General features: G+C 39.0%; 1 protein-coding gene across 2 annotated transcripts in view; it reads left to right on the top strand.

Moving 5' to 3' along the window:
- CXADR (CXADR Ig-like cell adhesion molecule) overlaps nucleotides 1–18489 on the top strand; it is a 32924-nt gene that overhangs the window by 936 nt on the left and 13499 nt on the right. For both annotated transcript variants that reach the window (XM_041480264.1, XM_041480263.1), the window contains exons 2-6: nucleotides 15335–15504; nucleotides 16187–16391; nucleotides 16764–16919; nucleotides 17929–18051; nucleotides 18335–18473. In XM_041480264.1, coding sequence (XP_041336198.1) covers nucleotides 15335–15504; nucleotides 16187–16391; nucleotides 16764–16919; nucleotides 17929–18051; nucleotides 18335–18473 — 793 coding nt within the window. The remainder of the gene's footprint in view (nucleotides 1–15334; nucleotides 15505–16186; nucleotides 16392–16763; nucleotides 16920–17928; nucleotides 18052–18334; nucleotides 18474–18489) is intronic.

Here is an 18489-nt window from a genome sequence, read left to right as displayed (position 1 = left end):
CCAACAAAAAAAAACCCCCCCCAAAAAAAAAAAAAAAAAAAAAAAAAAACAAAAGAAAAATTCAAGCCCCAGCCCTGCGTGTGTAGCACCTCCAGCATCCAGGCTGGCTCTGCTTTTTCAGGGGCTGGAAGGGGCCGGGTGGCTCCCGGAGAGTCCTCAGAACCCGGTTGTCCAGACCCGATGGACACGATTGAGCCCTACCGGGGAAACGTGAGAGGATTTGAGGGTGGGAGGAAAGGAGTTGAATTGGATGGACCTAAACGGGTTTGTTTTTCGTGATGAAAGAAAACAAAGGAGTAGATAGTCTCAAACAAAAAAAGCAATCAACCGTACCCAGAACCCACACATACCAAATCAAACGTGCCTGGGCTGCTAAAAAGTAGGCAGATATTTTTCATCTCAAATCCTAGATGTTATTAGGTTCCTGCAATGAACTTGGCTGCCATATAAGTGTTTCCTAAACATATCTCTAAGATAAATGTAAGTTTTCACTAAAGTTGACCCAAACTTATGTGGAATTATAAAAGGTGACAAAATATCTATGGAGGTTCAGGTTCACAGTAAAATGTGTATCAGTTGTGTCAAGAGGTCAGATTTTATTTCCTATTGAAATGTTAATACCTGTGTTGATGTCACTGCTGTTTTGGGAAATTACTCATGGGATCAAAATTGTGTGTCTGTAATGGAATGGTGAACTCTGATCTCCTGAATGAAAGGGAATAGGTAGTTCTGCATTAAATGTGTTTCCTGAAACAGAGTTAGAAACGAGGTAGATGCTGTGTAAGAGCTGTGAGTTACTAGTATTTAGTTGACATGGTTAGTCATCAAGATTTATATTGAAATGCTTCATGTCACGAAATCTGTGAAAAGAGCTTGTTGTGAGTAGAATTATATGTATTGCTTTTGCACTGCTAGGTTATCAAAGGCTATGATTATAAAAATTAGGAATAGTTAATGTATGAGGAAATGTCGATCCATAATAGAATTTTACACTTTAGTTCTGCTGGAGTATACAGGTGTCTTCAGATCTCAGTGTGAAATTGGATGACTTTGTAATTAAAGAAATATTCCTTATAAAAACACACATACCTCTTTCATGCAGTTGAGTGACTACTCTAAAACACGTACATTTCACAGTCCCCTGAAGGAAATGATTGAATAATCTGTGTATCCTAGGAGTTGATGTGTTCTCTGAGCTAGCTTGTGTTTTTTCCCATCAGGTTGAGTTACTGTTTCTGGGTCTGTGCTGCAGATAGACATTGCTTCCTTCACTGAAGGAGCAGATGTCAGTAAGTTGCTGTTCTCCATATGGACCAAACTCTAGAAGAAGCTATTTTTTGTGCAGTTGAGTGAGAGCTGTTGTCAGTGAAGCATTGCCTAGGTGCTGAAGTTACTTGAATTTGTGGTGGTTGTGGTTTAACCCTCGTAAGAAACTAAGGACCACCTACATGGTCACTTGTTCCCCTTGTGTTGAAACGAGAGAGAGAATTGGAATGGTAAAAATGAGAAAACTTGTGGGTGGAGATGAAGACAATTTAATGGGGAAAGCAAAATCCATGCATGTAAGCAAAGCAAAAGAAGGAATTAATTCACCACCTTCCATGGGCAGGGAGGTGCTCAGCTGTCTGCAGGAAAGGTGGGCTCTGTCATACCTAAGGGTGGTTTGGCAAGAAAAACATTGTCACTCTGAACATCTCCACTTCCTTCTTCACGCAGCCGCGTTAACATCTTGTGGTATGGCACTGTCTCCCTGGGTATACTGTGTTGATAAAGTAGTCTCATTCCATTTGGTGCAAATTCAAATGTGTGCAGGGTTTTCAATGAGTGAGAATAAATACAGGTGCTGAACTTGTGATTCCAATTTAACAAATGCGATAATTTACGGCTTTTAAGCTTCTCAAAATGTGTAATGTCAGAACACGGATTTTCAAAAATTGAAAATGTTAACATAGCTACATTATACCTATACAAAGACATGCTAAAAAAAGATACTGCATGATACTGATCCATTTAACCTTTGGAGGAAGGTCTTACAAAACAGTAATGGCTGTGCATATAAATGCCCCAACTGAGGATAAGTTTGAGTAGAGTGTTAAGGTAAATAATTGGGCAGGAATTTCTTTAGTCTGTAGTGTTATCTTTTCTTGCTGCTCTTGTAGTGGGTTTTATGTGCATTTTGGTTTTTTGTTTCCAGCGGTAATAGTTGGTAATTTTGTACTCTGTTGAAATTCTGCAATGTGTGATGCTTTATTAATAGAATTGTAAGCTTTTAAGTAAGGTAAAAGTTCTGGTAAACCTTAGGATAATCTGTAGTTATTGCCCTGTTGTTAAACTTGCAAAAGTAATTCCAATATCATGCATGCAGGAAGGAGTAGAATCTAATGCAGGCATGGTAAGTCAGCATTTGGTGGTTAATACACTTTGCCAAATAAGTCTAATAAGGAACTTAAGCCTGTTCATGTTTTTATGCATGCAATAGGATCTTGCAGAACCTTAAATTAGAAGTGTGACTACCACAGGAGTTTAATGATGACTCCCAGTCTTTTAATTGCTAAACCTGGGACACTTCATCTGTTGGGCAGTAATTGAACAGGGTGCAGGGTTCAGGTTCTTCTCAAGTGTCCACTGATGTGAGAAGTTACCCGAAATCTGGGACCCGTTTCCTGGATCTTAGAATTTTAAGAAGTATGAAAGTCTTTAACTAGAGATTACTTAATCAACTGTTAGTCAACTGCTGTGACATCTGAATTAGTGATTTTGCCTTGGCTAATCTGTGTTTCCCAGAAGGTATTTTATGTGTTGGGAATGCTGCTGCAGAGATTATTATAACTCACTTTTGTCCCCTTTGACTGGCCCCCTGTGTTGCATCAAACTTCAGCTGCCTCTTTGTCTTCACTTCCAGTTCTTGCCTCTTCCACAGCCAAGCCCACTTAACAGACAGATGAAAGTACCCCTCCTGAGTGTCTGGTTTAGCTTCTGTTTCTGCTTTATGAAAAATATATGTGCTCGTGTTTTTATATGAGCACATGTATGCTTTGCTATAATACCATTCACACTTCAAGAAACTAATCTTGAATATCTTTAAATCTGCCTCAGTATTGGAGCATATTAAAACTCCTTTGCCACAGTGCCTGCAGAAATTTGTACAGACTAGGAAGCTTGTTTTTGGGGCCAGTATTGTTTCAACATACTTCCACGATAATTTAATCAATTGTTGTTTGCATGCTTTCATAAGCTTTTAATGACAGGGAACCTTTTTGGTCTTGTTGCAACTTCTGATTGATTTCTTGAAACTTTTAGATACTGTGTGAAACATAATAAATATGAAGAAATTTTAACAACTGTGTGGCTCACCGGCATGGAAGAATGTGTGTGTCCCCTACCCCCTCTACTACAGCAATTTAGTTACACTTTCTTTTTTTCTGTTTCTTTCTTTTTCCCCATTCCTTTTTAGGGAATTCCTCTTTTATTCCTTTGCACCTTTCAGGAGATGGCTCAGAGAAAAGTCTTTCCAGCCAGTTGCCACAGGAGTAAGTGGCAGGAAGTCACAGTTCTGTGTAAACCTGTTTCAGTAGCAGCTGCAATATAAGCAGCCCCTGCATCCTAGCTGGTGCTTTCCTTTACTGCAGTTGTAAACGGGCCTCAGTTGCTGAAAACTTCAATTTTTAACTTGTTAGATCACATTATTTGAAATAAGAAAGTGTTTTGCCACCAGTTTGTCCTGGTACAGGGCAGGAAGGACAAGAAGGATGGCAGAAGAGCATCAGGAGGAAAACTTATTCCTTTTGATTGGTATTTTCCGAAAGTAGGGAAATATCTGTAAAACCTTGGCCTGGAGAGAGCTTAGTCTACGAGTAAGACTACATGGCTAAATCAGGCAATCAGTCAAATGTCCAGATGTAACCTCAAAGGTTATTTTTGCACCCCATTTGAAGTTGTACCTGGCATTCATCTGGCTCCATAGTGAGCTAGTTCAGGGAGTTTAAAAGTTATAAAAAGAATGAATTTTTGTAAGGTCAGTTTTCTGCCTGTTCCTTTTCCTGATTCAACTCAATGAGATCAAGTCTGAATTATAGCAAGGGTGTGTCAGCTGGAGCCTCAAATGCACATGGCTGGAATATATTACTGCTATTGTTTATTTATTAATTTCTTTAAATGTCACCTACTTACTGGGTCATGTGTTCAAAATCTGATAAAGAGGCAAGATTTGGAGCTTTATTGATTTTACACTGGAGCCATTCACTGTTTCTCTGATGTCCTTTAGCTGCTGTCAAGACGCATCTGAGGTACTTGATTGTTGCAAGTTTTGCAGTTGCACTTGCCTGCTACATTTTTTTAACAGATTTATTTTTCATGCCCTACAGCTAAAGCCTATGTGCTTAGTACGCTGAAAAATGATTAGTCAACAGGAACTATTTGGTGTGTTGGAGGGAAAGATGGGGATTTGATACATTCTCAGCTGTTTGGACTTGTACAGAATTAGTTTGCATAAGGAAGTTTCCTGTATTCACTTATCCTGTATCTTCAGTTCTTCGTTTTAGATGTATTCACAGTATAAGCTACAAGGAATATTGAATCTCAGTTGTTTTAAGACATGTAGAAATTAACCTGGGGGTGTGTGTACATGTAAAAAAAATATTTAATCTCCCTAAATTTTTAAATGATTAGTTAACTTTGTGGCTAATTCTTTGAGCTTATTCCTTTCAGTCTGTTACATGGTTGGAGTGGGGCAGGGAGGGAAACAAGAGTGGGCAGACAAGATGTTTTTCTCTGACACTATGATGCTTCGCCTTCATATTTAAAAAAAAAAAAATTAAACGGTAACAAGAAAAGAGCCCAAAATCAACTCTGTACTACTGAATCAAGTAGTTGTCAATCTTAATGCAATACTTGCATGTACTGGGGAAAAAGCATTGCGTGTTCAGTAGCTCGGAAGAGCCAAAGCCTCTTTACTCAAGTGAAAATAATATGGCTGCTCAGTTAAGTGTTGGATTGTAGTGAACTCCCTGATGCATCGACTGACAGATGTGCCCAATGCATTCACTCTGCCAGTGAGCTGCTTCATTCAGCTCCCTTTTAAATGCCATCAAATTGGCAGGAAAAATATCGAATCATGTGGCTTGATTGCTTAGTGACTGTGTAAGCCTCCAATATCCCTCCGTAATGGGAAAGTGACTTGCAAAGCTAAAGGCAAAACAACCTGTGCAGCTGGCGTAGACTTGGGAGAGAAGGGGCAGGATTTTGTGTAAGTCTTGTCAGGATTTCGGCTCTGATCTTTTTGTTTTTTGTGTTCACTGAAAAAAGTCTTTGTAAGGTTTGCCTTCATTTCATTTTACACTTCTCAGTACTGTTTCTAGATGGTTCCTTAAAGACTCTGAAGTGCAGTCTAAAGGTACTGTGTCACATTACACCTGCCCCCATCACAGATGTGATGTGGTTACATCTGTGTCTGCTGTTCTTGTTGCCCCTTCCAGCGGTGGCATTGGATTCCTTCTCCCCTCCCTTGTGTCGGAACTGCCTTGTGCAGCTGCTGCCAAAGTCCATCCAGCTGATACCACAGAAAACTTGGAACTCATTGTGGTTTTCTGTAGATACTGGGCTAAACGCTACTCCTCTGCTTAAAACTAATCTTAATTCGAGTTTGTGTTACACTATCCCCTCCCCCTTTTGGTTGCCTCCCGAAAGCTTATCCTTCCCTTCAGTAAGGAGATCTGAATGCCCCCTCTCTCCACTTGATAAGCACGTCCCTCTCAGGAAGGTCATCAGCCAGCAGTTGCTAGGATACGGGTTGGTGGCTTTGGGTTTAGCAACCCAAAAGCTTCAAGAATGTGCTGAACAAGTAAGGAGCACAAGGACAGTTGTAAAAGGAAAGGGGTGTTGGAGAGAATCTGAAGGCAAAGGGTGTGTTGAGGAAAAAACGAAGTTGTGGGGGAAAAAAGAAAGATAATTGATGTTTTAGCTTGTGATTTTTAGGTTTTAATTGTTGCATAGCTGTTTCAGCTGATCTCAGTGAACTGTGGTGGGAAGTGAAATCAAGCTCATGCTATGTATTTGCAGAGTTTGGGTTATTGGTAGTTTTGTTTTATGAGCCTTTCAGTTAAGAATGTTTTATTAGATTGGGAGGATGTGTAACTTGTAGCTTAATTGTGCAGTACCTTTTAAACTGGGGCAGGGGTATGCTACACTACACAAATTGGAGCTATTTATTAATTTAATGCTATCTGAAGACATCCAGACTGATAGAGATTTTTTTGTGTGTCTTTGAAGAAGTGTGCATAGTCAGTTTCCTATCTAGTGGTTTTTTTTTTTTTGTTTTTTTTTTTTTGCTTTTTTTTTTTTTTTTTAACAGAGGATTTGTGGATTCAAGTAATTGTGCCTCAGAAGAGTGGTGCTTCTCCCCCACCCTGTTCAGAGGAAGTAAAATTTGGCAATACAAGCCCACTGTTTTGAGACCCAGCAGCAGAGTTGACTATCCAGGACAGTAGATAGTTTCCCAGGCTTATTCTTATATGTAGGGGGATTTTTTTGGGGTGTGTTTCATTTTGTGTTGTTGTTGTTGTTTCTTGTTTGGGGTTTTTTGTTGTGTTTTATTTTTTGTTTGTTGTTGTTGCTTTGTCGTTTGCTTGGGATTTTTTAAATAAGTGCCCTGCTGTTTCATCAGCCTTCTTGTTGTAGCTTATGGCAAAAACTTATTTCATGCAAATAAGTCTTTTGTCTGCACTATCGGTGGAAAAAGTGTTCTGAAAACTGGGAGTTTGGTCACTCAGCCTCTTTGAGCTATTGGTGAGGTAGCTGAGATGAAATGTGCATGAGAGGGTTTTAAAATCTTGCCCTTACTAACATTAAGGGTGTAAAACTCTACAAAAATGGCTTTGTGGATGTTGTTTCCTGAACTGTTTTTATATTTCGTTTGGGACTAAAGTAGGAAGGAGGAAACTGTGTGAAGCTGTCTCTCCTAGGTGTGTGCTTTTGTTCCTGGACTGTCTTTACTTTCTCTGACTCCATAAACTGTATCTTTTCTGCACAGTAGGAGAGTTTCACTGAGATCTGTGACTCCAGTTTAGAGAGCACTGACCTGGGAAGTCTGAAATGCAGGTGTGAACATATTTTGTCTTAATTTTACCGCCTTTGAGGACTAACCAGTGTTCTGCATAGTGGACTTAGGCTAGTATGGAAATGCAAGCTTTTATCTTCTCTCTAAACTTCTTGTATTGGGCCTTTTTGAGGTTTAAGTAGAAGAATACTTGGTCCGGTAATGTCACTAGCCCTGGAAATGTTAGATTTAAGTAGGCTTGTTCCTTTTGTTCCTTTTGCTAAAATGTTTCTGGGTGTTTTTACCACTACTGTGACCTGTGCTTATCTCTGAAATTTGTATCACTGCATTGTATGATAACAACACTCAGGGTGTGAAGCATGGAAAAAATGTGGTCTGTGAAGCATGTTAAATAGTAACTGTTTAACACTTGATATTAGCAGGACAGTACTTTCTTTGTCCGGAAAGACTTTGTGATTTGCCTTTATCAGCATGGAATTATCCTAAAAACTGAATTCTTTGTGGAGTTCTAAAATTAGAATGTACTAGAACCAAACCTCTTTACATACATGGATTCAGATGCAATAATGCTGTGGGACTTTTTCTTCTCTTGTTTTATTTACTGTTGCATTATTACCTAGCTTTTTTTAGTTCCTGACCAATTGCTTGTTTGTTCCTGTCCTTCATCTCTTGCTTGTTTTACCTCCATTGAGGTTACTGTGAAGCATGAATATTCTTTGATACCTAGATACCTGGCTAAATTAATAGGATGTGTATTGAACTAATATCTAGGTCGGAATCTGTCATGTAACTTTTTTGAGTTTCATTCTTATATCAAAAATCCCCAAGTCTATTGAATTTGCTTTCTAAAGGGAAGACTGTTATTTTTTTTATCCTTCTATTAAACTTCATTTTTATTTACATTGTTCCTTTAATGTTTACTAAGCTAGAGGATACTGTTTAGGGACTGTTGCAGAGTTTATGACATGTGAAGAGTTAGATTCGCCAAAGCTTCATAGTGTTTTTGGGCTCAAGCTTCTGAAAGCTGTAACTGTGTTGGGTCCTTTTGCTCTTAGAGGTAAGATGTAGAAACTGAGAATCCAAGTCTGAAGCTGGGCCTTTCTTTTTAAACTTTTTTTTTTAACTTTTGGGGAGGGGTCTCAATGATAAATTTAGGATGTGGTTTTGTTTCTCACCCGTGGCAAAACAGCATAACTGCAGCTTTTTAGCCATCTCAGCTGTGCTGATGTGACTTAGCTGCTGGGTGCTGCAAAAACCACTAAAATAAGTAATGCCAAATATTTATTTCCCTTTATTCCTTTGTGGAGGCAGCTTTTAATCCAGTTACTTGATCAGCAGGAACCTGCCTTGCAGGCATTCCCTTTGGCTGCTGGGGATCCTGATGTTTGGTATTGTGAGGAAGCAGCAGATGATTGTGGGATGGTGGCTGCTTGTGGGGATTTCAGCCTTGGAGACTTGTGTTTGTGTTAGATTGTGCCACTAAACACCGGGGAGTCTCCTCAGCCGGGCACTCCTCCGTGCGTACCTTCCTCCCTGCACACTCCCTGCTTGCTCAGGGTGTAAACTTGACTCACTCACTCCCACAGGGCCTGAGTTCAGAAGTGCAGGTTTGAAATAAGATGTTGTAGAACTGCCCGAGTGAAGGTGCGAAAGGGGAGACTTGGGCAACATTGTTCTGCAAAGTCACTACAGTAAGCTGAGAAAAGTAGGAAATGAACTGTCGAGAAGAGGCATATTCAGAAGAAACATGGGGTTGTTGGGGAGGTAGTTTTTGAGACTGAAATCTGCCCAGTGGAAAGGTTTGATCACAGGTATATCTCTAATCTGCATTTGAAATAAAATTCTAAGCTGAAGTCTCTTAAGTGAATTTTATAGCTGAAGTCTCTTAAAGCACTAATGTGCATTTCTGGTTGTGATCATTACTTGCTACTCAAGGCCACATTCTGTGAGAAAAAGCATTTATATATTTAGAGCCTCTGCTTGTTTGCAGTCAGGTATTGGCAAACAAGACTGGTTTTGGAAAGCCTGGTAATAAAGTACTCTGAAGATGCAGTTGCAGGTGGATCACACTAAGTAGAACAGCATCTCTGAACTCAACTCTTACCCTGTGTAGAAGCTGTCCTGTTCCCCATGTAGGGAGGGACTGTGTCTGCTGGGTTACATAACCCTTCTGTGGCACAGCCCTATCTGATGCCAGAGCCATTCTTGCCAAATTTAGATGCACACTTACATTTGTGTAAGCCAGCAATGCAGAATTTCAATGTGCCCCAATTGAATAAGAAAATACTAAAGACACGAGTAGTTCATAGAGTAATTTGCTTTCCATTATGTATTAGTATATACCACAGCTCTGCTTATGTTTGTGTTGGAATGAAGTAAGCTTTGCTCCATTTTAATTTTTTGTCTGCTTTCTGTTTTGAAGATTCTTTTATACTAGAAAGCAACTTCTATCAGATTCCATAAAATATTTAATTTTCCCTAGATTATTCTTAATAATAATGTATTTTGCTCAACTGTGTTCTACTTGAGTGATACTTAAAAGTAAGTTCAGATATTCAGAAGGAAGGAGTTTTTCTAAGGATTTGCTATGGGTTTGCATCCCTTCAGAAATCCTGTGAATAACTTGTTCAGTCATAGAGATATAGTTTGCAATGCTCTTTAGGGTCAGTTCCCCAGAATAAGAGTATTTTATTCCACCTTAAGAAACTTAAATCTGAATGTTCGGAATCCAAACAAGTGTATTGGCCTCTTACTTCTTCTAATACAAACATTTGTAAGGGATAATACTTATTATTCTTCATCAAGGGAAGGGTGTTTTTCTCAACCAGTCACAGCTGAATATGGCACATGTTCTCCTTGCAAAATACGTTGAAAACAATATACAGTCATTTGGATCAGGTGCACTTCAGTGTTGACTTTCAGGGGTTTTCTTGAGAGCTTGTTGTGTGCTGCTGAGTCTACACTTTGCAATTATTTATTTGCTGCAGTTAGAAATGAGATATTTTAATGCTAAGCATATTTGAGTAGGTAGCATGAATGACTTGAGTCACTTATCTGTGTCTAAACCAGAAAAGTTGTCTGAAAGGGGTCTGGAATTTTATCCATTAAACCATGTGAACCAAAACAAATACAGACCTTCCTTCAGCTTGTGATAAAATGTCTGTCTGTCATGTACTAGCAGTTGGATACCACAGTGGATCCTCTTATGTTTTGAGGAGCATATATAAATAAATAGAACCTCCCTCATTTGAGTGGAAACTGAAGGGATAAATCTTGGGGAAAATGGAGAAAATGTCATCCTGTCACTGTGCTTGCTTCATGTAGATCTTTAATGCATTTGCAGAATTGTTTGTGTTGGACGTGACCTCAGTCACGTCCAACCTTCTGCTCCAAACAGCAGCAACTCTGAGTACTTTGGTCTTCTCTGTATCAGCTATCACCTGTCCAGTTTTTCTCTCTGATTCTTTACTGCTTGTGTAATAGTAGAGGTTTTCATGTGGCACTGGAGTCCCATGCTGCTTTCAGCTTTAGTTGTGTTTTGACTTCCCTGGCAGGGGTGCTGCATGCCTGGGCAATGTTGTGTATTCTTCCCTTGATAGGCTGTTCTTGCTTCTTGCTCCTTAGGACAAGCTGCTGATTAATCTGTTTATTTTGCTGGGTTTTGGGATGTATTCCTTGTGTGTGGTTAGTAATTGTCCTTAAATACTATCCAATTTTCTTGAGCTCTTTTGCTTTTTAGAACTGGATTCCACAGGACTCCAGCTACTGGCTAAGTCAGTCTGCTCATGTGAAGTGCAGGGTCTGTGCTGGATTTGCCTTCCTCCTCTCAGGATTTTAAACGTCACTATTTCATGGCCAAGTGGTCGTGGTCAAGGCTGCTGTTGATCCCATCCCTGGCAAGTTCTTGGGGTTTTTTCCTTGAAAGCAATCTCAAGAAAATATCAAATGGGGATTGACTCATTTAGTGCTGTTTTCCTCTGAAATCTTTCAGAAACCTCTTAGATTTTGTCTCCTGCTGTGTTGCCCTTCTAGTAGATGTCACAAAGGTGATATAGTAACGAGGTGAAATAGTAACCAGTCTCTGTCATTTTTAGAAACTTTCTGGAACTGCTGAAATAGTTTTCATCAGGTTCTTATCCTGACCATGTGATTTGTAACAAACTTTGACTGTGATGTTTCCTTTAATCCTGACCCACAAGCTCTTAGCTAGCCTGTTGTCTGTCCTGTAGAACAGCTTTTTGTTTTCCAGCTGCTCCTACAGGTAGAGGGCTGGTCACCTGCTGTTCTTACCTTCCTGGCTTTGTTTAAAAGCTTGTGTCCACTCATAACAAAGCACCAGTCATTCAGGCTGTCCCACACACCTCACGCTGGTGTCAGTTTTGTGTACAGGTTCTGTAGGTGGCTTCCCTTTTAACATGGTTCATCCTCACCAGGATATCTCTTCCTTCCACCAACCTGACCCGAGTACTTCCCATGGCTCAGTCTCTATTCCCTCCCTGACTGCCAAGTTCCCTGGCAGATCTCTCATTTACAGGGCTCATCACCAGCTCTGATGAGGTCTTTCATATCCCGCTTCCTTGACTGGATCCCATCTCTAACTTAGCAGCCCTTGTTTCTCAGGGGTACTTGTGACCATAAAAGTTAAAGTGCTCCTTGCAGTGCCATTCTTGTAGTGAGTTCTTAACTTGAAGGGTGTGTCTCTACAAGCCTTTCCCCCCCCCACAGGAAAAGAGCAAGGAGAGTTAAGCATCACCTGGGACCCCATGTCCTCCTTTGCCCCTGGAGTTTTCTAGCCACACTAGATTTGCTCCATCTGGGTCTCTGTTAATAGCAGGTAATAATTTAGTGGGGAAGGAACAAAAAAGAAAAGAAAAAGGCACTAGTGGTGATGATAATAAAGGTCAGAGGACCCTTGACAATCTCTGACATGTTGAATTGGCCAAGCCTCCTTTTCCAGCATATCTGGCAGCAGATGTGTGTTTTCCCTGCAGAAGGGAATCTCCAACTAGTATTACCTGCCCCTCCCTTGTGTTGCTAATGCTTAGTCCAAGCCCAGCTAGCTCTGACATGTACCTTAATTGAGGTGCTTGCTGCTTCTGCATGCTGATGTTGACCCAAAAAAAAAAAAAAAAAAAGAAGTGGAAAAAAAGATTTGTGTTTGCAGCCTTACTGTAAGGAAAAGACTGTGAAACACTGTTATGAAAAGAGGTATTGGGAGATGTGCAGTAAGAAAGGAATTGAGATTTATGGAAAAGCTCTGATAATTAGAAGGCTCAGACTGATGTTTGAGTACCTCTCTGAGCAGCTAGTGTGTGCTGGAAGCTTCACGTGCAGGAATGATTGTTGGGTGTTATGCTGAGGATTGTGTGCTTTAGCTTTCATTTACATGTCTGCATGCAGTCAGTGTGCATGAAAATACTACTTGGTCTTCAAAAGTATCAAAAATTGAAACTTTAAAAATATTTTTATGGCAATCTTCTATTTTGGGTAAGGCTCTTCAGGCTGTTGGGTTTCGCTTTTATTTGGCATGTGGTTACTATGTTTGGATCAGAGAAATGAGTGCTGTAGTAGAAACTGAAACATTTGCTGTTTCTGGGTTTTAAAGCACTTGGACCAAGCTGCCAGGCAGTGATAAGTAGGACTGCTGGAGTCTAGTTTCTGAGGAGTGTGTCTCTGAAATGTAGTACTTCCAGCTTTTAGCATAATTTTTCTTCCCAGTTGCCACTTTCTCAGTGTTTTGCCATGAAATTGTGTGGTGTCCACTTTGAAATTATGCTCACATGAGTTGTCTGGCAATGAAGAAGCAAGAGATAGTTGAAGAATCTAAAGCTTATTAGCTGTATCAGTACAAATGAGTACTTGGGGGACTTCTGGTTGTAACTGGACTGTTATTTCTCCTTTTATATTTGCTTTGAAATTGTTGAAGAGATGAACAAGTAACATCTGAAGAGGGAGGGAAATAGTATGTTGATTGTAAAAGTCTCGTTTGTTTAGAAAAGTAGTACAAAAAATCAGCACATGGATATTCATCTGTCCTTTTTTTTTTTTTGGCCATGTTGTGTTTCAGCACGTATGAGCTGAAAATCAGAGGGGTTGATACTTTTTACTAGTAGGGATGTGTCATACTGTCTTCAGAGTGTGAATTCCATTACCCACTATCTGCTGTGAAAAGGCAGAGTGTTGCTCTTATGTGAATTATTGTCCCATTTGTGAAATTCTCAGCAGGTTCTCTTGTGGGGAGGGGAAAGCAAATGTGTGTGCTGTGATCCTTTGTTGTGGAACTTCAGATGGCAAAGTGGCTGTGACTGGAGATGCTGCCACAGAGCAGCAGCTCTGCTTCCGTGATTTACTTCAGAATGAAAGCTGCTAATTTCCCAGGTTACAGATTTGAGGCTTTTAAGGATGTAAGTAACATCATAATGTATTTCATTATCTGTCACTTAAACTGCGCTTGAGTTCACATCTCTTTTCTTTAATATAGTAATGTTGAAGATGCAATTTGGAGATCAACTTGAGAGTATTGTATTACAGTTCCCTAATGAGGCCAGAGGGAAAGGGAAGCAGAAGAGTATGGAAGTTGCTGAAAAAACAGTTCAGGAATTTACATTAGTAATGTAAATGCTACTGTGTGTTATGGAAACATTAATGTACTTTAAATCTACCCATAAACAGAGGTGGTACTAGTGTTGTCTTTGCTTATTCAGAGTTTTAGAATGGCTAGTTTGAAAATCTGAAAAGAGCTTTTAGGAGGGGATAGGATTGTGACAAGTCAAAAAAGAGGTGGTACAAATCTATTAGAGTTGTCTTTGAAAAGGTGTACGTTGTTAGTAAGAGACATTACATATAAATCTCTTTCCTACATCAAGGTGATGTGGATTTTTTTGGTTGGTGTTTTTTTTTTCTTTTCTTCCACCAGACTGAGGGTAATGCCATGAAAAGTAAATACCATGAATGATAGGAAACATAATAATCCTGATTTTTAATAATCAACTATGGTGAAAGGGTTTTCTTGCAGGCTGTAGTCTGGAATTTAGTATGTCAAGTGATTTCTCTTTCTGCAGGATTTTTTAAAATAGCTGTTAAAGATCCTGTTGTTTTGTTGTCAGGAAGAGAATGCAAAGACTTGCTAGAGAACAAAATTTTAAAAAAAGTGGAAGGATATCTGTTGAGTCCCTTTCAACTCACCATATTCAATGATCTACTGAAGGAAGCTCCTCTACTTCACTGGAGCTCCTCTACTATATGCAGAAGTGCAAGTTAGAACATAAAAGCACTGTGTGAAATTATTTTAAAGACTTTTTCATCTGAGGCTGTTATTTTACCTCTATAAAAGGCCCCAAAGCCATCTGTCTTCCTCAGGCTGTCCACTCTCCTGGTGGCCTTGCAGCTCTCGTGGCTGTGTTCACATCTCTGTGTGTCTAGCAACCTGCACACAAAAACTGACCAAAAATATGAGCTTGGTTTCCGGCAAGGTGGACAAAACAGTTGGTGTAACATTGCCAAACCTATTTCCATCATGAGCAAAGGGTATGCTTTCCATATCCTGGCTGTGATGTGCAAGCCTGTACATTTGATATAAGGGAAGCCTGTGTTTGTGGTGAAACAGGGAATCTTGCTTTAGGCCTTTTGAGTAGCCCTTTTTGTGTCACTATATGAATTCTTTTTCAGGGTTGAATTGAGGAAAATTTGTTGTTTGGAAGCATGTTTGCCTAGAGGCATGCAGATAGGGATTGTGCGGCCTTTTTAGAGGAGTAAGACAAGCAGAACAGACAAACAAATGCAAAAAGCTCATTGAGATTTTTGGAAAAGATTAATTTGCCTTCTATCTCCCTGAGATGGAGGAGTCCTTAGAAGGCGAAGTAACTTAGTTCCAACCCAGGATTTCTCAAAAATTCTGTCTATCCTGGCAGACTTCATTGCTGTTCCATACTTTCATTTTACAGTGAGGGAGTAATGGTAAGGTGATTATATAGTGGCTTGAAAACCTGCTGCTGAAAATGTTTAGTTTAGGATTGTGTGGGACATGAATTGTGCAAAAAAAAAGCCAAAAACAAAACAACAACTATGGCTTGAAAGCTGTAGCTGCCTGTTGGATATAATTCCAAATGAACAGCATGGGGCTTTGCACTGTGTTGGGTGACAGGGTCTGCACAGGCTCTCTTCAGCAGTGACAAGTCTGACTGATGGCATGATTTCTATAAGGAAAAGTGTGTCACAGAGCACTTACAGTGAACAACTGCGTGTGACTTGTTCTCAAAACATAAAAATATATTTTTATAGGTCTGACAAGAAGCCTAACTATAACTTCAGTTGACCCGTCAATGTTTGAAAAAGCACAAGGAGAGAAAGTTACGTTGCCATGTACTTTTGAACTCTCGGAAGAAGATGAAGGACCACTAGATATTGAGTGGGTATTGATACCAGCAGATAACCAAAAGAGGGAACAAATAGTAAGTAGAGAATTCTCTTTGGACAGTGTTAATTCAGTAGTTATAGTAGGTCAATGTATGAGGTTTTTGCTGACTCTTTAAAGTTCCACCTTTTCAGGTTGGGATGCTTGTGATCTTAAATTGCTTTGAAGCACAAGTCACATGAAATCTAGTGGAAGTTTTGAAATATCGGGTTAAGGATGAAATGTTAAGACATTTTTCACTATAAACTTGCCTTCTAATGAAGAACTTCCAAATTAAATACACTTAACTTTGCTTTTATAACTGTATTATCTTCCTTATTGAAAATAGGTTCATGAGGACTTAAATTTAAATATATTAACTCTTTTAGTTCTTAATGCTCTCCTGTCTTTGAAAACCTTATAAGTAAGATCATTCATATTAGTAGGCAGGTTTTGCAAAGTTAAATTGGAGCAATTCTAAACAGTTTTCTTTCAGTCAGAAGTCAATGCTGACATATTGGTACTTGGTCAGGTGTTTAGTTGGAGTATTCACTATAATGCTGTATGTGGTGATATTTTGAAGGTGGTGATATTTTGAAGGTGGAGATATTTGACTCGCTCTGTTTTATTTCTGAGGTTAACACTATAAAAAGAAACTCAAGAATTCAAAGAGATGAAATGATTTTAAATGTTTGCACACTAAGTGGATTTCTGAATAATATTTCTTTTTTTTTTTATAGATAATTATGTATGCTGTAGACAGGGTTTATAATCATTATTATGCTGGTTTGACTGGGCGAATGCAGTTTACTAATCTTGATCCCAGATCTGGTGATGGTTCATTGGATATCCTGAATTTAAAGGCATCAGACACTGGCACATATCAGTGCAAAGTGAAGAAGGCTCCTGGAGTTCAAAGCAAAAAAATACAGTTGACTGTACTTGGTAAGATAATTTATTTTCTTAAATTTTCAGTGATCTTTTTTTATGTGCTTATTCCACCCTCTTTTCAATGTCTGAAATGAAAGCTTCAGTTGGGCAGTGTTGTACTGAATCTATGGTGATTATGGTCATTATTGAGGCCTTGGGAGGGATGGGCATAACTCTGTTCTGGGAAATTAAGGAAACTATATTTAGAATTATAAGCATTTCTAGAAGTTCTGCACCTGACTTGTATTTCATAGAAAAATCTTTCTGTGCATAGAAATGGTTTGTGGCACAAACTTTATCTTTCACAGAATGGACTGGCTGCTAGAACACAACTAGGAAACATTTTGATTGTGACTGTTATTAATTCAGTGATGTTTTGTTTATTAGTAAAGCCAGCACGGACTAAATGTTCCATTGAAGGATCACAGGAGATTGGAAAAGACGTTACCTTGAAATGTGTGTCACAAGAAGGATCCCCACTTTTGTCTTATGACTGGAAAAGAGTATCTGGCACACAGAATCTTCCTGCCACTTCCATGCTGAGTACTGTCAAACTTCATTTATTACTCTGAAATAATTAAAAAGATTGCAATATTATTTTTGGCTTATCCTTACTTGTAAGCATGTCTGGGTTAGTATTACTATAGAGTAGTCAAGATTAAGTGCCACTTCTGCCCTCTAACAAAACTGACTTTGAAACAAGCTGGAGTTGATTCTGGTTTTTAATGCATGCTTGGAAATGTTTCAAGCTTCAAGTTGAGATTCTTATCATTAAGAGCTGCGGTATCATGCTCACCTGTGCCCAGATGTTGTTAGTTCTCTTGCTTGCTGATGGTTTTGCTTTTGTGCTTAAGTGAACAGTAGGGAATTCAGATGTGGCTTCAATATGATTTAAAACAAGCAAAAAATTTCCAGTTTTTTGTAAGATTTTGCATTCTTTTAGAGTATGTAATATCTTAAAATACAGATCCCTAAAAATCATCTACAAAGGAAGAACCTAGTACTGTTCTTCATTTTGGACTTGACTCCTGGTCTCCTATTTGATGTCTCTTATTTATTGTTTTGACAGTGAATCTGTTGATCATTAATGTCCTCTGTACCACTCAAGACTTTAGGCTACTGTTGTTTTGCCCGCTCTGTCTCCACTCACAAATTTGTCTTATGGTAACAAAAAGAGAAATGGGCAATATCAGTGCTAGACAAGAATGAGTGGGACATTGTGCAAGAGTGACTTGTAACTCACAAAAACCATGTTAGTTTTGGGCTTGTGAATGTAGTTTTGGGAACACTGAGTGTGTTCTATAGAATATAAACCCTATCTAACTTGTTCAGCAGACAGAGCAAGTCAAATGCTGTGGAATACATTTCTAATGGAGTAAGACTTAGAAAAAATAGCATTTTACAGCATGATAGAACTGTTTTAATCTGGTTTGTTTCATATAGCATTTTTTAAGTTAAAATTTCATGTATATGCTGGTTTAATAATTCTGTGATATTAAATATGGAATTATATTTAGGAAAATGGTAAGCTTCTACCTTCTGTTGTTTTTAGATAAAAATACAGGGGAACTTCTTCTGAAAAATGCCTCTCGAGAGTATTCTGGTACATACAACTGTGTGGCCACAAACAGAGTTGGCACGGATGAATGTTCTGTTGAGCTGAATGTCACCCCTCGTAAGTGTTTGCTGTGTAATAGTCACACAGTGTTCTTGTATTTAAGCTGAACAGCCTTTTTCTCTAAACTCCTAAATGGTTAAAAACCCCAATACTCTTATGTAACTTGTGAGTGCCACTTCAAGTCTTATTGTTTTAAATGCATGTGATTGAGCACTCCCCCTCTGATTCAGTGCTTCAGTATTACTGACCTGCCTCATGTGAAAGATACTGGGCTTAATGTTTAAAGAAAGGTATTATAGCTTTACATTTAACAAACAGTATTGTTATTTGTCTATTCTAGCCGTAAATACAGCTGGTATAATTACTGGAGCTATTATAGGAACTCTGCTGGGTCTCTCTGTACTGTGTTCTATCATCTTCTGTTTTTGTAAGAAGCACAGAGAGAAGAAATATGAGAAAGAAGTACATCATGATATCAGGTAACAACATGTCTCT

This window comes from Pyrgilauda ruficollis, unplaced genomic scaffold (assembly GCF_017590135.1).
Source record: "Pyrgilauda ruficollis isolate IOZ18807 unplaced genomic scaffold, ASM1759013v1 scaffold50, whole genome shotgun sequence".
NCBI classification, from domain to species: Eukaryota; Metazoa; Chordata; class Aves; order Passeriformes; family Passeridae; genus Pyrgilauda; species Pyrgilauda ruficollis.
The sequence above is the reverse complement of the archived record's forward strand: the minus strand, read 5'-3'. Positions and strand labels throughout refer to the sequence as shown.